The sequence below is a fragment of the Equus przewalskii genome, chromosome 23 (assembly GCF_037783145.1).
Source record: "Equus przewalskii isolate Varuska chromosome 23, EquPr2, whole genome shotgun sequence".
Lineage (NCBI taxonomy): Eukaryota > Metazoa > Chordata > Mammalia > Perissodactyla > Equidae > Equus > Equus przewalskii.
This window is the reverse complement of record NC_091853.1, coordinates 23,430,988-23,454,198: the sequence shown is the minus strand read 5'-3', so window position 1 is coordinate 23,454,198 and position 23,211 is coordinate 23,430,988. Positions and strand designations below refer to the sequence as shown.

Below are 23,211 nucleotides of genomic sequence, written 5' to 3'. Positions count from 1 at the left end.
GAGTCAATGAAAAACTTTTTTAAGATAATAAGTTATGTAATATTATTATGCATGCATAAACACTATATTTTTTCAGGTTTTGTTGCTGATTTTGGTTTGTTTGTTTGCATACTACATCTCCCCATTCTCCTTACCACACGCTCTCCTCCAACCCCCATGTAACCAATGTTATCAATCTAGGCTGTATCTTTCTATACCTTTCTCCATTTTCATAAAATTATACACAAATATACAAACACATACATAGAGAAGAATCGTCATTGTTTGTTTTACAAAAATGGGTTAACATTTCTATTATGATATATCATGAAGCAGAAGTGTAGGTACATATATATGTCATATATTTGTTACAAGTATATGACAGAAGGATACAAACTTCTCTCAGGATAAGGAAAAGCTTGCCTGAGGCAATGATATTTAAGCTGAGCCATGAGGATGGTGTTATGAGCTGAATTATATCCCCTCCCCAAAATTCATATGTTGATGTCCTAACCCTCAATACCTCAGGATGTGACTGTGTTTGGAGATAGAGTTCTTATTAAAGAGGCAATGAAGTAAAAATGGGGTCATGAGGGTGGGACCTAATCCATTATGATTTGTGTCCTTTTAAGAGGAGAAAGTGTGGATACTAACACACAGAAGGAGGAGTATGTGAAGATGCAGGGAGAAGGCAGCCAGCCGAGAGCCAAGGTGAGAGACCTCAGAAGAAGCCAACTCTGCCAACACCTTCATCTCAGACCTCTAGCCTCCAAAACTGTGAGAAAACAAATTTCAGTTGTTTAAGCCACCTGGTACTTTGTACGGCAGCCCCAGCAAACTAACGCACATGGATAGGAGTGATCCGTTACAAAGACAAAGGAAAAAGGATACTTACACATTCTGGTGGAAATGTGAATTTTAGCAGCTTTTTTGGAGAGCAATTTGGCAAGTCATTAAAAATTTGTTTCCAGTTATTTTGCCATTACAACAGTGCAATTAAAAATATATACATGCATTTATCTTCCCTTGCTGAATGGGCTTTTATTTCTATGGACAAATTCCCGAGAGTAAAAATGTTGGCACCAGATCATTAAAAGAAATGCTTTTCTTATGGGTTCCCCAGAGTTCTCTTGTTCCTGCTATTACACTATACAATTGCTGCTCTCAAAATATTTCATTTCCTAAAACTCAAGCAGCATATTGAGTATGAAAATCAGTTAGGAAAATCACTCTCAACAAAATAAAAGGTGGCAAACTTACATAACCATGCAGATTATAACCATTTTCTATTGCTGCATAGCAGATTACTACAAGTTTAGTGGTTTAAAACAACAGACATTTATTATTTCACAGTTCCTGTGGGTCAGGAGTCTAGGAATGGCTTAGCTCGGTCTGCTGCAAGGCTAACATCAAGGTGTTAGCCAGGCTGTGTTCTTATCTGGAGGTTCAACTGGGGGTAAAATCCCCTCCTAAGCTCATTTGGGCTGTTGGCAGAATTCAGTTCTTGGTGGTTGTAAGACTGAGGGCCCCAGCTATGTAGCTTTCCCCAACATTGCCGTTTACTTCATCAAGCCAGCAAAGAGAGCCTGTAAAGTGAGTCTGCCAGCAAGACAGAGTCTTGCATAATGGGATCACAGGAGTGGCATGTCATCACCTTCATCATATGCTATTGGTTAGAAGCAAGTTACAAGTCCTGTCTACACTCAAGGGGAGGCAATCACACAAAGGTATGAACGTCAGGTGACAGAGACCAAGGGAGCCACCTGACAATCTGCTGCCACACAGATTTAAAACCTTCTTTGTCTGTGAACTAAGACATACACTCCTTTTACTTGGTTCTCTACTAATCAGATTTAACAGTGTGCTAGATTTCACAAAACAACTCAGTAAAGACACATGACGTTTCTTGCTCCCTTCCTGGACTTTCTATGCCTTGATGTTGCTTTCACTGGCTTTGTTACAATTAAATTCAAATCAGTAAACATTTGTTGAATACTGTCTAAATAACAATCTTTTCAGAGGTTGTGAGAGGTCCGACGGCTTCCATTTTCGAGGCTACTGTTATACTAAAAAATTTGAAGGAATGCCTAATAAGGGTTAGAGCACTGCTGTGTATTTTAAATGGGAATTTTAGAACTGAAAAATGCAATACCTGAAATAAAAAATTCACTGGATGGACTTAACATCAGAACAAAGTTGAGAGTAGAAAGAATCAGTTTCAAGTTAGATCAATAGAAATCGTCCAATCTGAAAAACAGAAAGAAAATTTTTGGAAAAATTAACAAAGTCTTAAAAATCTGAGGGAAAATATCAAAAGGGCTTACATACAGGAATGAAGAGAGAAAATGGAGTAGAAAAAATATGTGAGCAAATGATGGCAACAAAACTTCCCAAATTTGGTGGAAGACACAAATATACAGATTCAAGAAGCTTAATAACCCCAATCAGGGTAAATACAAGGAAAACCACATCTAGGCATATTCTAGTCAAACTGTTTGCGATAGACAGTTTCTGACGTAGCTTCCAGTGACCCTAAACTCCCGGTATTCGTGCCCTTGTGTAATCCCCTCCTCTTACTACAGTCTCAATCTTGTGGTTTGCTTTTCATGAATAGAATACAGAAAAGTCATGGGATATAACTTCTGTGATTAGATTACAAAAATTGTGACTTTCCTCTTGGTAGTGCATTCTCTTTCTCATTCTCTCTCTCTACTCCCCTCTTGCTTGCTTTCCTGAAACAAGTTGCTTCGTTATAAGATGCTCTATGGAAAGGACCATGTGGCAAAGAACCGAGGGAGGTTCTGGCCATTAGCTCTTGAGAGACTGACACACCTGGCTGACAGCCCACAGGAATTGAATGTTGGCAACAATCACATGAGTGAGCTATGTGCAAATTCTTCACATTCAGGCCTGAGAAGGCTGTAACCTATGAGAGATAAAAACCAGAGGACCCCAAAAGCTTTGCCCAGATTCTGAATTCCTGACTCACGGAAACTGTAAGATAATAAATATGTATTATTTTAGTTGCTAAGTTTGGAAATAATTTGTTACACAGCAACAGATAACCAATATATTGCTGAAACCAAAAATAAAGAGAAAACTGTGAATGCAGTCCAAAGAAAACAATACATTACATACAAAAGGAAAAATTATTCAATGACTTTAAACTTTCCAAAAGTTATGGGGGCCAGAAAACAGTGAGAGATATTTTTCGAGTGCTTAAAGAATGAAAATATCAATTCAGCATGCTGTATCTAGCAAAAATATCCTATGAGAATTAAAGAAAACTTTAAAATTTTTCAAGTTTTCAAATAAAGGCAAACTAGGAGATTTCCTTACCACCAGAAGTACACTACAGGGAATGCTAAAGGGAACTCATCAAACTGAAGGGAAATGACACCAAAGGGAAGCTCAGATCTTCAGGAATGAATTAGGACCATCAGGAATGGTAAATATCTGATAAATATACATGACTATTTTCCTCTTAATTTATTTAGAATAAACATGATTGTTTAAAGCAAAAATTACAGCATAATTTTTGGAGTTTATAATGTATATAGATGTAATATACATGATAGCTAGAGCATACAGGATGGCAAATAGAGGGTTAAATGAACCTATACAAATGAAGATTTATACATTTTATGTAACATGATACATTAAATACAAGCAGACTGTGAAAAGTTAATGATGTATATTGCAACCTATGGAGTGAACAATTAGAAATTAGTGCAAAAAAGTATAGCTAAAAAGCCAATAGATAAAGAAAAATATAATTCAAAAAAATATTCAAATAATCCAAAGAAGGTAGAAAGTGAGAAAATAACAAAACACAACAAAAAAAACAGAGGAGACAAACAGAAATAAATAATAAAACATCAGACTTAAATCAAACCATATCAATCATTACATTATATGTTAATGGACTAAACACTCCAAAAAGGGGGCAGGGAATATCATAACAGATTAAAAAGCAGGACCCAACTCAGAGATATATTTAAAACAATGCTTGTTAACTTTTATCCAGCATTTCTAGGTTTTTTTAGCAGAAAGATTTTCAGGATTATTATTTTTCTGGACCAGAAATCTTGACATCCTCTTTTACGTGAGAATGGTAGGAAGGGGAAGTGAATGACAGCAATTGGTACACATCAACTCATTCCCTAAGTCCTATCCCTGCTTGGTGGACAACCTTAAATAATAGAAGAAGAGGAAGTTTAGAGGAAAATGATGTCCTGGATGTCTAGACCGATTGGTGATTCTCAGAAAGAGACATGTTGTGCACCAATGTTTAAAGTCTAAAGATTTTAAATTATCTTTTTTTCTTTTGTTTCTCATTTGAGCACCTTTTTTTGAGCACCTTCCTGCCAAGTACTGTGCTATGAATTAGAAATATGGAAAGGAAAAAAATAGACATAATCCTTGTCCTTAAGAAGAAGCCCAAGTGGGTAAATAAACATTCAAGAACTAGCCAAATAATTATTTAATAGCCATTTCGACAACTGTTAAGTATAAGTTACCATGAGAGCCAGGCTGTAGATGACTTCAGCAGAGGTGCCAAGACTCATCCATTTGGAACACTTAATTACCTTGTAGAATAAAAAATAAAACTCAATGAGTGGCAACAAACCTCATTCCCCATGCTATCATCAGTTTTCTGGATTAACCTGAATTGATTACTAGAAATTTCCGAGTTTTAGAAATCAGTGACTACACACTACTCTCTTACTGTCTGAATGGGGAAGCCTTATGCTACAGCATATGCTCCTCCCCTGGAATCCAGGAGCTATGGCTCCTTGATATGAATATTGGCTATCCTGTATATGCTTTTAGTGTGCCATAAACCTTTGGTACTTCTTATGGAAGAAATAAAATGGCACATGAGCATCACTCAGGGTCCAGTTCAAAAGAGAGAAACTACACAAATTGTTTCCACAGAGAGAATTTAACCTAAATAATTATTAGTCATTTGTAGGGAACTAAAAAGGCAAACATGGAAGCTAACCTGTCACAGAGATGGTAACTATAGGAAGGAACTACCGCTCTTAGGGCTGAGGGGACAAAAGGAAGACATTGGGATTATTAAAATGTAGAGGGCTGGAGGAGGAGTCCACGGAGCTGGGACTTAGTCCTTTGAGGAAGGACACCGCACAGCTGGTGTTATATCTCTGAGTTTGCGTTAAGGCTGGTACTGGGAATAGGGAAAAACTGCAGACAGAAACCAGTTGGTGCTACAGCATTTACCTGTCACTGTCAAGGTAAAGAATCATTGCTGTGATGACAATGACAGTAAACAGGGAGGAGCAAGTGCCTTTTTTCTCCACCTCCAGTTTCCCTCTAGCATTCCCTATGCTCGAAGCCTAAGCAGGGGCAGCTGGAAAAGCAAAAACTGTGATTTGCAGGGTCCAGCAACACAAAGCAGAGAATAGAAAGGTGTGTCTGCTGCAGAAGCTAGTTAATAACTGTCACAATGTGACAGAGCAAATTAAAACTGCAGAACTGAAGACAGTGAGAACTTGAGAAGCTGAGAGTAGAATGACCAGGGCGTTGAACGGGCATGGGCAGGATGAATTTGCTGACTTTTATCCAGTGAGTGTCCTTTCTTTCCCTTTAGTTCTTTACCATTTGGGAACTTGGAGCAGGAGCTGCTAAGAATGAGTTAAAAATACTCATTCATATTACAGTTTTTTTTTTTAATTAGGACCATCTCAAATATGCCATAATGCTTGCCCTCCCTCTGATTTCCCCAACAACATTGTCTGGACTTTCTCCTCATAGACATCACCCTGTTATCTGGTACTTAGACTTTCAGGAACCTCAACTCTGGAACACCTGTGAGCCTGATAAAAAGCCTAAAGTAAATGCAGCAAGAGCTTGCAGCTAGTTTGAAATAGATGTCATTAAAGTCATACACTTTATCTCCATCCAGACAAAGAATATTTAAATTAATATTACACTTAATACTTACTTCTCTGGTTTCCCTTGGCAACCATGCAGGAGTGGCTGAACAGAAAGGAAGAGGAAAAAAAAGTTACATCATTCTGGTAGCTTCAAGAAGTTACCATGAAGAAGAGAGATGCAACAAGAAAGAAGACAGCATTATCACCACCAAAAGCAGAATAACAGCATGCAATGTGGAAGTAAGTACTCAGCCCTACAAACCACACAATTTCAGCCCTATAAACCACACAATTTCAGAAGCATCAGTGAGGGAAAAGACAGCCCCACTGTGAATCAAGACAGTATAGCAGTATGGCAGTATTCGGGAAACAGAGTGATTAAGTTCTACCTGCCTCATCCCCCTGAGGCATGTCATTTTATCACAGATCGGAATAGCTATGTGTCTGTTTGTTTATCACTGCATGTCCAGTGCCTGGAATAAGACAGAGATTCAATAAATGAATCGTGGACAACCACATTGACACCAAATCCCAAAAAGTGTTAAAAATTATGATGAAAATATTCTAGTGGCAAATGCAAAGATCTATCAATTGCATTTTGAAAAGTCACTATTATGATGTCACTATGTGAGGGCTACAGAAAGTAGGACCAGAGAGAGTTATTTACTTCAAAAACAAAAATGCACTGATGCAGACTGCTACCCTGATTCTCAATGGGCTAAAATGAGGATTTGGTTCATTATTATTTACTTAAGGAAGACCAGTATTTCTCCCTCTCAACTAGTCTATTCGGCAGCTTTTGTTTTGTTGCCATTCAAAGGCTCTTCTGTTAGGATGGATGTAGTAGAAGCAATAGGTACATAATGAACAATTATATGATTATCTCACAAGTAGAGAGGGCAGAAGAGATGTTTTAAGAACAACTTTGAAAGCCATCTCCTATTTGGTGTAACCAGAGGATGCTAAAAATTCAAGACAATCTAAAAGGTTGCAATTGGAAAAAGTCTGGTTCATTTAACATTAAAAGGCTGTATAGGCTTTAGACTTTAACTTTTTAAGTCCAAAGTTAAGCTTTTTAAGAGACAGTCATCAAATTAACACTCACATCAAGAACAACTATAACGCAAGATTTTTTTTTTTTTTTAAAGTCAGTTATTTGAAGATATTCAAGAGCAATCAAAGCAGCCAGGGCAAGGAAGTCAAGATCCTAGAGGAAAGGAATACAAACTAGAATAAACTAGACACTTGCCACTAATTTTTCCTCTCAGGGCATTTGCTGTTTCATAGCTGGAAGATAGAGACACAGCAAAAAGCAGTGGCCATGCGCTTTTAGCAATCTCATGGGGATGGGAAGACAAAAATTGGGATTCAAGATAGGTAGAGCAACCAGGATCCCAGAGAGAACAGAATCACAGAGAAATGAGTATGACATTCTGCAAGGATTTTGACTGAAGGAATTTTCTGAATCCTAAGTCTCTGGGCAATGGGGAAAGGTGGAGGAATAATAACAGCAAAACACACACACACCAAAAAACCTCAAAGTTATTAAAGTGTTTCAAGGATAGCTATAGATTAGGGCAGTCTTGGAGGGCTAAACAGACAAAAACAGGAGTTCAGAGCCTGAAATGGAGAAGGAATCCTTGACAATATGCCAATTTTTAAGCAGAGATCACTGACTGACTAGTCCCTAGGTTAAAGGCTACAACAGTAATCTATCATCCCTTACAAAGCTTTAAACCCAGCCTCCAACCATCTCAAAGTCTGACAGGAATCAATGTAATCTGTCTCTAGTTAAATGAGAGCATGAAGAAAATTTAATCATCCTTAGGGGCAGCCCTGTGGCCAAGTGGTTGGATTTGCACACTCTGCTTTGGCAGCTTGGGGTTTTGCCAGTTCAGGTCCTGGGCGTAGGCCTGGGGCCACTTGTCAGGCCATGCTGGGGTGGTGTCCTACATGGGGGAGCTGGAGGGAACTGCAGCTGGAGTACACAGCTATGTGCTGGGGAGCTTTGGGGAAAAGAAGAAGAAAAAATTTAATCATCTGTAGAGGAAGATAACATCATCCAGTGCCTCTAAATAGTTTCACATACAAATTCCACATTCAATCAAAAATGTCCTGGATGGGGCTGCCCCAGTGTCGCAGCAAAGTTCACATGCTCTGCTTTGGCAGCCTGGGATTTGCTGGTTCGGATCCCAGGTGCAGACCTATGCACCACTTTTCAAGCCATGCTGTGGGAGGCGTCCCAAATATAAACTAGAGGAAGACGGGCACAGATGTTAGCCCAGGGCCAATCTTCCTCAGCAAAAAGAGAAGGCTTGGTGGCAGATGTTAGCTCAGGGCTAGTCTTCCTCAAAAAGAAAAAGAAATGTCCTTGACCAAACTATTGAAAAACAAAAACAGACAGTAGAAATACTCAGATGACCCAAATTTTGAAGTGATCAGATACATAATTTAAGATATCTTGATTAATATGTTCAAGAATATCAAGAGAATGATACAGAAAATGCATGAAAATGTGGAGAAGTTTTATTAGACAACTAAGATATATAAAAATAAATCAGGTGGCCGGTCCCATGGCTGAGTGGGTAAGTTCATGCACTCCACTTCAGTGGCCCAGGGTTTCGCCAGTTTGAATCCTGGGCACGGACATGGCACCGTTCGTCACACCATGTTGAGGCAGCATCCCACATAGCACAAACAGAAGGACCTACAACTAGAATATACAACTATGTACTGGGGGGCTTTGGGGAGAAGAAGATGGGGAAAAAAAAGAAGATTGGCAACAGATGTTAGCTCAGGTGCCAATCTTTAAAAAAGTAAAAAATAAATCAAATAGAAATCATAGAAATTAAAAATAAAATTTCAGAAATAAAGTACTCAATATAGGATTCACAATAAATTGGACACAATGGAAGAGATGATTAGTGAACTGGAAAGTAGGTCAGAAGAAATTATACAGATTAAAGCAGAGATATAAAGGACAGGAAAATAAAGAAAATTGTAAAATGAACTTGTAAGACATCAACATAAAAAGATCAACATATGTAGTCCCAAAGAGAGAGGAGAAAGAGAATGGGTAAAAATTTTATTTGCTACTGTCTGATAATTTTCGAGAATCGGTGAAAGACATTAAGCCTCAGATTAGAAAATCTCTAAAAACCTCAAGTAGAACAAACACAAAGAAAATCATATCTATACACATCATAGTAACACTTAAAAATTAAAGAAAAAGGAAAAAAATCTAAAAATCAGCAGAGGAAGAGGGAGATATGCATAATATTAAAGGAGTAGCAATAAAACTGATGACTGACTCTTCGAAAGAAAATGTGGAAGGGAGAAGATGACGGAATAACATTTTCAAAGTGCTAAAAGAGAATAGCAGCCACTCTAGAAAGTTATATCGAGTTAAAATACGCTTCCAAAATGAAAGTAAAATAAAGACATTTTCAGACACAAAAACTAGGGGGAATTTAATGCCAGTAGACCTACACCAAAAGACGTACCAAAAGACTTCTCCAGGCAAAGGAAAATGATCCCTGTTTGAAGCTCAGTAACACAAGGTATAAAGAAGGAAGAAGGGGTAGATGTGTGGTTAAAACTCAATGAATATTGACAGTTTAAACTATGATGGCATCTTGTTGAGGTTAAAATATATGTAGAATTAAAATACATGGTATTGATGACAAAAATAGATACGAGGGAGAAAGAGAGTTTACTACAATGTTTTCCAAGAGTAAGTGTAAGGTAAAAGCATTTTCAGTTATAAAAGGACTGTGAAAGTTCAGCGCTAATAAACTCTTGGTGAAAAAACCCTAAAGAATGTTCTTTGCAAAATGAAAATGAGCCAAGAAAGAAGCAGTTGGGGGCGGGGGGGGGGGGGGCGGGGGCAGCCCGGTGGCATAGTGCTGAAGTTTGTGTGCTCTGCTTTGGCGGCCCAGGGTTCATGAGTTTCCATCCTGGCACAGACCTACGCATTGCTCATCAAGCCATGTTGTGGCAGCATCTCACATACAAAGGAGAGGAAGATTGGCATAGATGTTAGCCAATCAAAAATCTCAGCAAAAATCTTCCTCAAGCAAAAAGAGGAAGATTGACCACAGATGTTAGCTCAGGGCCAAACTTTCTCACCGAAAAAAAAAAAAAAGTAGTGGAAGCAAATATATTAATAAACGTTTTGGTAACTCTAAACAGATATTGACTGTGAAGAAGAAAAGGAAGAAAGGAAGGGAGGGAAGAAAGAAACAAGGAAAGAGAGAGGGAAGAAAGGAAAGAAAGAGAGAAGAAAGGAAAGAAAGGAAGGAAGGAAAGGAAGAAGAAAGAAAGAAAGAAAAGGAAGGAAAGAAGGGAGGGAGGAGGGAACAATAACAATAAATCACTAGTTTCAGAAGATATAAAAGCAAGGTATAACCAACATGAAATAAGAACAGGGTAGTTCAAATTTAAAGCATTCTAATATCTATTTTTCCTTGTACTTTTTGTTTTTTAAAGTTTCTATTCTTGAATGCGTTTTATTTTTGTAATCAGGATAAACTATAAATTCTGAGGGTTTTTAATTTTTATTTTTGTTAATAGTAAGATCCTACTTATGTAGAATGATTTCCTATAGGGTCCAAATGTGATATTTTCTATAGATCCATGACTACAGACAATAAAATTAAGGTTCAAAAACTTGGTAACCTTGTGAAGATTGTACACTGAGTCTAGGATGGGCTAAAAGTGAATTCAGGCATCCTCCCTTTCAATTTCACACTGGATCGATAAAAACACATCAGTTCTTATTTACATCTGTCACCAAAATCTTAGTTATGTTACACACCATGGACCAGGATGTAGACTATTTTTAAGCAGGTTTTTATCACCACCCCACCCCCGCACATGAGTTTACAATGAAGAGAATTTAGAAAGAGTAACAATTGGCAGGTTAACCTTTTAGATTTTCTCCACGTCTGTGAAACCAGCTAACAATATATGGTAATGCGTTACTTAATAACAAGGATACTTTCTGAGCGATGCGTTGTTAGATGATTTTGTTGTGTGAACATTGTAGAGTGTACTTACGCAAACCTAGATGGTACAGCCTACTACATAACTAGGCAATATGGTACTAATCTCATGGGGCCACCGTGGTATATGAGGTCCATCATCAACCCAAACATCATTATGTGGTGTGTGACTGTAACCTAAGAAGGCTACTGCTACTCTGAGTGGTATTAATTTTTAAGATCTCCACGAAATAATCAGAGAATCTCCTATCCCTAACTAGACTCTGTAAACTTGGAAATGAAGTTCTTATCAAACAATACAGGGAAAAGCACTTCTGCTCATGGAGACATGGGCAGTAATCTCAACTAAGCAAATATGTTATATTCTGAAAAATATGCCAGGAGCAAGAAGATGGTTGTCTCTTATGATCTCCCTTACTATAATATTTATCACATTTTTGTAAATTTATCTTTTGGTTAATCATATAGCACAGCAGTCACACAAAGTAGCAAGTAATTTGAGACTGTTCTCTTCTTCAAAATTTAGCAGACTTAGGCAGCCAAAAATTATAGTTGAGGTATGCTAAAGTCCTGAATACTTGGGCTTACTATTGTGTAAAATGAACATTATTCACTTATTCAGCAAGTACTTCTTGACCAGTCTTAAAGGGTCACGTAGTGTTTTAGGGGCTGGGTTTCATCCAGACAAGACCACTGCCTTCAAAGAGCTCCCATTCTAGTGCACGAGACTAAGAAAACAATGTTTTTTGTTTTGGGGGGGTTTTTTAACATACAAATCACCTACAGAGTGTGTTACATGCTATGATTGAACTCTACAAAGTGACGAAACGGAGGGATTGGCAGTGGGGAAGCTATTTTAGATAAGGTAACAGGGAAAGCCGCCAAGGAAAGAGTTTGAAATGTTAGAGCAGAAACAATATAGAGTTGGCTGGAACATAGTGAAGGAAGAGGAGGGTAGCATAAAATGAGGTTGGAGAGGTAGGCAGGAGCCAGAGCATGCAGCTTCATGTGGGAGCATTACTTGTGTTGTGTTCTGTTTGTCTGTTCTTGTCTTAAACTATAAAGAGGTTTTATTTGCTCATATATCTGTACGGTTTAAGGATAGGATCAATTTCAGGTATGGTTTGATCAGGTCTCTGAGTCTGTTTCTCGATGATTTTGCAGGTTTTGCTCTTCTACACTCATTGGCTTCATCAAAGCTATTCCTTTTCTGGGTCAGAGATGGGTTATATGTTTCTTTTTTGGTTTTTATTAGTTTTTTTAAAAGATTGGCCCTGAGCTAACATCTGCTGTCAATCTTTTCTTTCCCCTCCTTCTTCTCCCCAAAGCCCCCTGGTACATAGTTGTATATTGTAGTAGTTGTAAGTCCTGTTTGTGTTATTTGGGACATCACCTCAGCATGGCTTGATGAGCAGTGCCATGTCCACACCTAGGATCCGAACCGGTGAAGCCCTGGGTTGCCGAAGTGGAGCACGTGAACTTAACCACTCGGCCACAGGGCCGGCCCCATGTTGTTTTCATTTTTAATGTAAACTTTTTACTGTCATTAGTATACAGATCAAAAAATTTTCAAAAGCTGAACACGCACAGGAAACATCCAGACCAAGAAAGAATATTTCTGGCACCCCAAAAGCCCCCCACCCTCACATTTGCTTTCATCTCCCTGAAAGATAGCCACTTTCCTGACTTCTATCACCACAGATGACTTTGAACTTTACGTAAATGGAGTCACATTGAAGGAACATTGTTTAGCCTCTTTTACTCAAAATTATGTTTGTGATATTTATCCATGTTAGGGTATTATTTTTAACGGTTTATCCATAATCTAAGATGTAAAGACACTAAGTGATAAACAATCAGTTAATTTACGTTTATTTTCCTAACAAATGCCTAAAATATGGTATGTGGCTCATAAATGACCATTTCCCAAATTAAATTTCCAAAATTATAGGCATAATGAAGCAAATTATGGTCTACCTACTAAACGCAATACAATTTAATTATTAAATTTACTTTTCCATAAGTTGATAATAACAGAGGAAATGCTTATATTCTAATGTTAGTTGGAAAAAAAGTGACAAAACTGTATACATAGTGTTTGCAGCAGAAACGGTTGGTCCTCTGCCTGGATCCTGAATCCCTTTACCACTTCTGTGTACCGTCCCTTGCGTCTGTGTGCTTCTTCTTGTAATGGCACACACCATGGCTCTCTTCAGAGGCCTGCCCATGAGCCCCTAGGGTCACTTTGCCAGCACACAGTAGCCAGAAGTGCTGGGGAATGCAAGTCCCCCTGAGATGACCTTTAGCCAATAACTGACCAGAGAAGGACCATGAAAGCCCAGTTCCCTTGGCCAAGAATAACGCTGGGACCTAAGTCACACTCCAGAGTTCCCCTGCGGGGTTGGGCTGAAGCTACCCTGCCTAGGACTTTGCCCAAATGCATACATTTGTTTGGCTTCTCCCGTCTTCCCATCTTTCTTCACCCCACTCCCTTATCAATTTCTTCCAGGAGACTTCCTTCACAAATCACTTGGACACATATCCTAATCTAAAAGTCTACTTCTGGGGAACTTGATCAAAGGCAGTTTTTTTTTTGTTTTTTTTTTTTAACAATGTTAAAAAGACGGAAGGAAGAGAGGGTGAAGGGAAAATATAAAAATTGTGCATTAAAAAACACTGGAAGCAGGGCCAGTCTGGTGGTGTAGTGGTTGTTTGCACACTCTGCTTTGGTGGCCAGGGGTTCACAGCTTCGGATCCCAGGTGCAGACCTACACACTGCTAATCAGGTCATGCTGTGGCAGCATCTCATATACAAAATAGAGGAAGATGCGCACTGATGTTAGCTCAGGGACCATCTTCCTCAAAAAAAAAAACCACTGGAAGAAAATACCCTAAATATAAATAGTGATTTTCTTGGAAGCAGCCAGAGATGGCTGGGCTGGAGCTGTCTGTCCAGCACCTTTTCTCATCTCTGGGCTACTGGAACTCAGCAGAAGCAGCCTGTGGGACAACTTTGTAGGGATGTGGGAGGGAAAAGGAGAGGTCAAACCTGAGCCTGGAAACATGCAGCGGCGTGTGATGTGGGGCTCTTCCTTTGGACCCCGTGAAGAAATCACTCATGTTCCATAAAAATGTCAGCTTTTGGACACCTGTGAACAGACAGCATGAAGCATGGCCAATTCACATCACCAGAGAAGCAGCAGCAGCAGAGAGGGAACTGTAATCTCACCCAGTACAGAGCCTCCCCTCCTCATCCAGGGGGATAACACAGTTGGGGATTATTAGGGAAAAAAACGTTTCCATCTTTAGAATAGTAACTATTTCAGTTATCTCTTGCTGGGAAACAAACCACGCCAAGATTTAGTAGCTTAAAATAATAATGATTAGTTATTACTTATTTCTCATGATTCTATAAGGGCAATTGAGTTGTTCTTCTACTCCATGCAGTGTCACCTGAAGTCACACGTTGTGGCTTTCATCAGGGGCTATGCCAGGTGCCTTAGTTCTCCTTCATGTGGTGTTTCATCCTGCAGGAATGTGGCCTTTCTCTCCAGCAAGACAGCCTGAACATCCTCACATCATGTTAGCTGTGAGGGAGCCCAAGAGCTCAAATACGTGTTAACAAGTATCTGCTTACATCATGCTTGCAAATTTTCCATTGGCCAAAGCAAGTCACATGGCCAAGCCCAGGGTCAATGCCGGAGGGGATTACACAGGGATTCAAATACCAGGAGGTGTGGTTAATTAGAGGCTACCAATATAACAGTCTATGCAATAATTAACATTTGTGGGGCACTTAACAAGTGCTAGGCACTGTATTAAGCACTTTATATATATTAACTCATTTAAACCTCACAACAGCCCTCCATGAGGCAATATTCCTTTTATAAAGAAAAGTAAGTTCAGGCCCAGAGAGTTTCAGCAATTTGCCTTAGTCATACAGCTAGTAAGCGGTGAAACCATTAAATCGGTACCCCCAAGCTTAACCATTTCACTTTACTGTCCCAACAAGTTGAGATTCCTTAATAAACTCATTATATTTATTATGTTTTCTTAATGTTTTCCTCTGGGCCCCTTTTCTTTGTTTTGCTGAATTGCCTGTTTTTATTGTTCTCTTTACTCTTCTGGCCATATTGAATTCCACAAAGAATTCCCTAATAGTTTCTTTAAAATTTTTATAAGCATTCGTATTTGCATTTCTCTGTTAATACCAAAATTCAACAATTACTATATCTCTCACCTATTCTCTGAAATGAGACCTTTAGTACATTTTTACAAGTTAAAAAAATTGTATTTTATATTAACAATTCATGAACCTAAATAAAAGATAATCAGAAGTATGGTTTTTCAATGTAAACAGCCCTTTCTTAACCATTGCATTATAGTTCTTAACCATATAACCAGGATTATTTTGACTTATACATGTATTTTATTGTGTTAAATACGAGACTTTATTTCTTGTGTTTTATGTCTTCCCCATCTTGAGATTTTATTCTGATTCAAATTTCATTTGGTTAGACTATTTCCTTGAAGGATTTTGTTTCCACAAAGTAAACCTGTGTTAGAGAAAATTGTTCCTTGCTATCTATTTTCCCCTTCTTTCTCAAAATTTTAGCTGGATACATGGCTTCCCAGAAGAAATCACTTATCCTAGACTTTGTTATAGCTGGGTATGGCCATGTGACATTCTGATAAATGGGATACGGACAGAAGTACCATGTTCCATTTCCAGATCTTACCCTGATGGACAGGGGGCATGCCTCCACTTCCTTGTATTCTTTTCTGCTGATCTAAATGCATATGTGATAAAAGGAGCTGGAGGGGCCATCTTGGACCACAGATTGGAAGTTCGGTGGTAGCACAAGCTGAAGCACCCAGTGGTCAGTGATGGCAGATGCAGTCCTGGATGCAGCTGCCTGGGACATCTTGCTCCAATCTTTCTACTCTGGTTCTCTAGCATTCCTAGAGATGTTGTGAACCACCTGACATATTTTCAATGTATTCTTTTCCTTACTAGAACTGTCAGTTTCTGAAACTTGCAACTGAGGACAATGATACAGATATTGACAAGATGTGGTTGCAGGCAGTAGACCCTCAGGGGAATGGAAAGGGGATACATGGGTTAGTTATACTGTCTGATTGGAGGCGAAAGCACAGAACATCCAGTTAGCATTAAGTGACGTGACCCGGTAGTCTGTGGCACATAGTCTCCAAAGAGCTCATAAATAACCACCTGTGGTGACTGAGCTGGAATAAAGTGCTTCTTGAAGCCATTGGCAACTACATGGCTATTGCCATAGAGCACTGGGAAGGTTATGAGGAGGTCAAGGACTGTGGCACAGGGTCGCTTTTCTAATGGTCCTGGAAAACTTAAAGTAAGAGAATGACTGCTCAGATTCCTAAATTTTTGGCTTATGTCACAGACCGAAGCCAGTGGACTTTCCAGGATTTTGCTAACATATCTGCTTTCCTGAAACCACAAGATGGAGATAGCTGGAAAATAAATGCAAAGTTTGACCCCCAAACTTACTGAATTATAAGGCCATGAAACTTAACTGCCTTCGTATCTGTCTGATGTGCAAGTAAGGGCACTGATCAAGAAAGACTGGGACCCTATAATTGGAATTGGAGTATATAAAAAGATTTGGAGCACCTGCAATCCCCACTCCCGTTGAATCTCTCTTACTAGCTGAAATGTTTTTATTTTTTGCAACACCAAGCAATTTTCCATCTCCAAGCTGACACTGACTGGGTGTCCCCAAAATTTAACTCAATTCTGATACTATCTACCTGGAGATAGCACCAGATCCCACAGATTAAGGGCTGAGTCCCACAAGACTGCTCCCACTTCAGATGCCAATCAAAAATCCAGGTTGTTACCTGTGCTGCCAACCAACTGGCTATAGATTGGAGGTTCCCATGGCACATTGCTCATTGTAGATACTCAAGGACCCAGACTGATGAGTCCATGAATGCAGAAGCAGGGAAAAGTGTGGTGAACCACACGTAGCTCTCAAAGCTTCTGCTGAAGGGACACATTACTTCAGCTCATAGCTTATTGGCAAAGCAAGTCATATGGTGTGGGGTGAATACAAACATTATGTTGGGTTTATCCTGAGCAACCTGCCCTCCAAACTCCTAAATTATGTCCCTTGACGTAATTGGTAAAGCAGCACTAACTTTTTTTGAAAAGCATGTTAGTGACTGTTTTCTGTAAATTTGCGATGCTAGTTGGAGACACTACAGTTGAACTGAACTACCTTATATCAGGAGAGAGAGGAAGACCCTGGATTGGCAGAGGCCAAGTGAACACACCTAACCACCTAAAGTGGGGGTCAGGAGGAGGAAGTTCCTAAGAGTCAGAGACATGTGGGGGTCTGCAGAGTAAACTCTAAGTCCACTTTTCTAATCAGCTGCAGGGATTAGGACCTCAGGCCCATCCCACCCATCTGGATACAGATGGATCCAATAATTGTGGGTGCCCATTGTCTTTCAATGCAGTGACTTCATCCAACAGTGAATGTCAATGTATTCATTTCCTAGGGTTGCTGTAACAAATTACCAGAAACTTGGTAGCTTAACACAGCAAAAATCTATTCTTTTACAGTTCCAGAGGGCAAAAATTTAAAATCAAGGTGCCAAAGTCTCTAGGGGAGAATCCTTCCTTGCCTCTTCCAGCTTCTGGTGGCTCCTAGCAGCCCTTGGCTTGGAGCCCCATCATTCCAATCTCTGTCTCCATCTTCACATTGTCTTCTCCTCTGTGGCTCTGTGTGTCCAAATCTCCCTCTCCTTTCTTTTATAAAAACCTCAGCCATTGGATTTAGGATCCCCCCCTAAATCCAGGATGATTTCATCTCGAGATCCTTAACTAATTACCCTATATACACATAGGTTACATTCTGAGGTGTTAGATAGACATGAATCTGGAGGAAGGATGCTATTCAACACACTACAGTCAAATTTTTCTCAATTATATTGGCTGATCTTGGGGAGTTACACTCAAAGGAGTAGAAGAGAGGTCATATATGTTCCTCCTCTATGGCCCAAGTTGGGAATGTGGAGAGGGAAGATACTTTTATCCAATCCTGCACAACAAATTACTCCAAAATGTTAAAAGCTTAAAACTATAACAAATTATTACTTCTCACAACCTATGCATTGACTAGGTGGTTATTCTATTTTGCTGGTGTCTCCTGGGGTGCTGGAGTGCTGGAAGGTCCAAAATAACATCATTCACATGGCTGGCAAGTTGTTTTTGGCTATTAGCTGAGCTGGGGCTGTTTCCCAGGACCTTGATTCTCCTCCATTTGGCCTCTCTGATGTTGAAAAGAGCATGTAGGATAATGGCAGGTGTTGGAGAGAGAAGATCACGAGACAAGAGCCAAAGTCTTCAATGAATGAGGGGAGTAACCTCGAGATGTGAAGATGTCAGCAATAGTCAGATAGTATGAATTCCAAAGGAAGAAGGATTGTTACATAAGGATGGAAAAGTAATGGTCTACAATACTGCACTAGTGGAATGACTGCCCCAAGGCCCTTCCTTATGGAAATGTACGAATAGGCAGCCTCCATTCAAGTAATCTTTTCAGAAATATTAGAAACAATAATATGTGTCTTTGCTGCATAAGGAAATAGAATACTTTTACTAAGTTTCAGAGAAAGCATTGATCAGATTCCCTCCAAAGATTTGAGAACACTTCTTTAAGTAACTGTCACATAAGCATGGTAGTGTGGCAACTCAAGAGGGTTCAAGAGTTTAATTTAAGGAGCAAAACTTGGAAAAGATAGCCTAAATCTACCAATAAATGTATTCAGCTTCACTGAATAGTATTGAAGAAAATAATTAAGCAACTCCAGGTTAATAATATAGAAACCAAAACAAGAAAAATCCATAAGGTAGTTGATTAACATACACAAAGGCACATTTTTTAAATTGGTTGCTTTCTTCTACATACTCAAAAGTTTAATATAAAGAAAAACTTATTTATATTGTCAAAAATTAAAGGTGATGTGGAGATCAAAATATGAGCTTTTACTATTAAACTTTCCATTTAAACTTACTATAAACTTTACCAAGCAAATGCACCCATGAAAAACTGGATGCTTCTCAGCAACCAAGAAAAAAAGAAGAGAATATACCCTTCTGGCAGGCTAGCAGAGCCTCAAAATAGTGCTGAGCAGGGGCAGGCCACTCTTGCTAAGAATCCGAAAGGGAAGAGGTGAACTTCGAATACCTGCAAGAAGGAGGAGGTCCCATTTACGGGCTGATAAAATGTCTTCCTCTACTGGGTATAAGTATAGGCATTACTGGAAATGCCTACGAGGAGGTTACCTCCAAGAGGAGAGCCAGCTTTCAGTTACAGCAAGACTAGGAGCTGAGTTCCCAGCCATAGCGTGAGATAATGGGAGCGCTTGCTTCATTTGTGAACTAGGAGTTCCTGAAGATGCAGTGAAATGATTTGGGGAGAAGTAGGAGGTAAAGTTTAAGACTAAGTCAAGGACAAGAAGTTAGGCATTGATTAATGAAAACATGATGAGCAGCATGGGGAACTTAATCCTGACAGCCCTTTTAAGGCATCTGGCTCACCTATCTTGGGGGTGGCATCTCCAGGCCACCATCTAGCTCTTTGGGCTTTGAGGGCCCCTCACACACTCAAGCTCCTGTCACTCCCAGCAGCTCCCATCTCTGTTTACCAGGTTTCTGTCCATCCCAGTGAACACAGTCTTTGCTCTTCAGAAAAAGATATTTTGGACATATAACCCATAGATCTTATATTCTAGACTGCTTAACTCTTAAAGTTAATCATCTATTCCTCATGGTGCTTAAAATACCCTAAAAGAAGAATTTCTCTGCAGATCCAGAATAATTGGCAAAGAAGTCACTGAGGGTGGTAGACTGTAGATTACTTGGGTGTGGATGTGGTAGAGGTCCTTCACAGAATTTCCTCTGCTACTTGAGATGTAAATTTATTCTATGTATAAAGGCAAATTCAATTTCAGTACAAAAACAGAATTATTTTCTAGATGTTAACTTACGATCTCTTTGATGCCTCCTACTGTGGTATCTTGTTAACCATAGAAATACATCAAAACCTAGAAGCAGTCAGCAAAGCTTTAGGTTTCTAGAAGAATGCTTTTCAAGCCTAGCTCATTCTTATAAACAAACAAACGAAAAACCCTTACTTGACTCTCTGGATTATAAAATGTTTTTGTGAAAAACCCTGCAAAAGAGTTTTAATCAAACTCAGAAGCTTATTAAACTTTTTTCCTTTAGTCTAAATGTACAGTGCATTAAAATGCATAAGAATGGGCAATAGTTGAAGCTTTGTTCTTGAACAACCCCCTGGATCCCTGTAGATTTGATACTTAAAATTACCTTAAGTTCGAGGTTGGGAAGACTTTCTTTTTGTTTCAAAGCTCTTCCATATCAGCCTCTTGCCAAAGCATCCTGAGACAATAAGACAAATGTAATAGAAACTAATAAAGGGGGGATAATCAGTATTTCAAAAGCAATTTCTCTTTTCAAGGATCCTAAATTTTTTTAAAGAAAATATTATTTTAAGACAAGTTATTAGGGCCTCCTAAATACTTGATATTAGCCAAGAAAGTTACTCTCCAAAAAAATTTTGGAAAAACTTCAGAAAATCCTCTTCTGATCTCATTTAAAATGTATTCTTATTTTATATGCCCCAAATCTCCCAAGATTTCAAAGTGAATTTACTCATATAACAGTGATTTTAGGGATGTGCTTCAGGAGAGTTTGTACAAATGTGGAATATGGCCCATTGTCTTTGATGCCACATAATATCAAGAAATTGTTGAGCCAACCCTGATGGCCTAGTGGTTAAAGTTCCGTGTGCTCTGCTTTGGCGGCCTGGGTTCAGTTCCTGGGTGCAGAACCACACCACTTGTCTTCAGTAGCCATGTGGTGGTGGTGGCTCACATAGAAAAACTGGACAGACTCACAACTAGAGTATATAACTATTGCTGGGGCTTTGGGGAGGGAAAAAGAAAAAAAAAAAGAGAGGAAGATTGGCAACAGATGTTAGCTCAGGGTGAATTTTTCCCAGCAAACAAAAGAAAGAATGAAATTGTTTTCTTTTTTTTGAGGATGATTAGCCCTGAGCTAACATCTGCTGCCAACCCTCCTCTTTTTGCTGAGGAAGACTGGCCCTGAGCTAACATCCATGCCCATCTTCCTCTACTTTATATGTGGGATGGCTTGCCACATATAAAGCACAGCATGGCTTGCCAAGTGGTGTCATGTCCACACCCAGGATCCAAACCAGCGAACCCCGGGCCGCTGAAGCAGAATGTGCACACTTAACTGCTGAGCCACCAGGCTGGCCTAGAAATTGTTTTCAATAATTACAATTTTGTGGTTTGTAATCACTCCCTCAGTAGCTTTGCCTAGCTTCTTATAAAGAAATTAAAATTCACTGTGGCTAAAAGTTTATAAATTGCTAAATCCAGTGGTCCATTCCCTGTCCTCGCCTTAACTGACCAGCAGCATTTGATGCAGTTGATCACTCACGCCTCCTGTTCTCTCTTGGCCTCCAGGACACCATGTTCTCCTGGTTGTCCCCCTACCTCTCAGTTTCCTTTGCTGCCTCCTCTTCTTCTCAATCTCTTAATGCTAGAGTGCCCAGGGGTCAGCGTTTGGTCTTCTTCTCCATCTATATTCACTCCCTTGATGATCTTGTCCAATCTCATGGCTTTCAATATCACGTATATGCCAATGACTCCCAAACGGGGCCAGCTTCATCAGCATGTGACCTGTGCAGTCACACAGGGCCCCAGCCTCAACAGGATTCCACACTTGTTTTAATGCTCTACTGTCATGATCTTGAAATTAATAACTTTTCATTTTGCATTGGGCCCTACAAATTACATGTACATCCTTCTCCCAAATTTATATATCCAGACTAGCCATCGCTTCCGACTATATCTAACTGCCAGCTCCACATCTCAACTTAAATGTCTAATAGATAACTCAAACGTGATAAGACCAAAACTGAACTCTTGAATTTCCTTCCCCAAACCTGCTCTACCTCTAGCCTCCCCCATCTCAGCTGATAACATCTTCATGTTTCCACTTGCTCAGACTTCGGAATCTTTTTGATTCTGCTGCCTCTCTCATGTGCCAAAACCAATCCATCAGCCAATCATGCTCTATTTTCAAAACATATTCAACATCCAATGGTTTTTTACCACCTCCACTGCTGCCATCCTGATCTGAGCCACCATCAGAATTTTCCTGGATCATTGCAGTAGCTTCCCATAGGTCTCACATCTTTTATCCTTGCTCCTTATGGTCTACTCTCAACATAGCCACTGTGGCCCCTTTAAAACATAAGCCAGAATATGTTACTCCTCTGATCAAAACCTTCCAAGTCTTCCCCATTTCACTCAGGGTAAAAAAGTCAAAGTTTTCATCAACTCCCCCGCCCATGTTTCTACAGGATCTTGTTCCACCAGCACTACTACCCTCACCCTGTTCTCTGACCTCCCCTCTTACCATCTTCCACTCACTCACTCAACTCCAGCCATCCTGGCTTCCTTGATTTCCCTTGAAAATGCCAGGCTTGCTTCCATCTAGGGCCTTTGCACAGGCTGTTTCCTCTGCCAGGAATGTTCTTTCCCTGCTATCTTTATGGCTAACTCCATTACCTCCTTGAAAACTTCTCAAATTCCAACTACATCTCAAGACCCACTTTGAACATCCTCTTTAAAATTGGCACTCTCTGTGCCCCTTATCATGCCCTGCATTTTCATTTCTTTTCTACAGCACATATCATCTTCTAATATAATACAATTTAATGTAATACAACACTATATATTATACAATATTATACAGTATGATACATATACATGTTCATATAAGTATAATGTATATATACTATATATAATATTTTATGTATTTTTCTTAAATTTATCGTTTATTGTTCATTGTCTCCCCTTTCTAAAATATAAACTCCACAAGAACAGGGATATTTACTAAGTACAGTACCTGGCACATGGTAAGCACTCAATGAATATTTGCTATTAACTGAACAATGTATAGCACAATCCATATTTATTAGGAAAGAACTTTTAGCAAGGGATTTAATCAGTCATTTGTGTAGAGCCCAAGTTGATCACCTTAAACTCCCTCCCCAATATTCAGCAAGATGCAAAGATAAAAACTTTCCTTCAACTGTTCTTTATTCAGCTGTTTATTATTTCTATAAATGCTGTTCCCCTCAATTGTTCATTACTCAGATAAACAGTATTATCCTCAAGGATAGTGTAGCGAGAGTGAGTGGATCAAGAATAAATCACTATTAAGC

General features: G+C 39.3%; 1 protein-coding gene across 1 annotated transcript in view; it reads right to left on the bottom strand.

The window, feature by feature from the left end:
- Nucleotides 1-244: 244 nt before the first annotated feature.
- The window catches only part of LOC139078852 (collagen alpha-2(I) chain-like), a 40,309-nt gene continuing 17,342 nt past the window's right edge, over nt 245-23,211 (bottom strand). The window contains exons 4-6 of the mRNA XM_070590980.1: nt 5,948-5,982; nt 4,500-4,568; nt 245-2,226 (exon numbers count right to left, since the gene is read on the bottom strand). Coding sequence (XP_070447081.1) covers nt 2,203-2,226; nt 4,500-4,568; nt 5,948-5,982 — 128 coding nt within the window. The 3' untranslated portion in view covers nt 245-2,202. The remainder of the gene's footprint in view (nt 2,227-4,499; nt 4,569-5,947; nt 5,983-23,211) is intronic.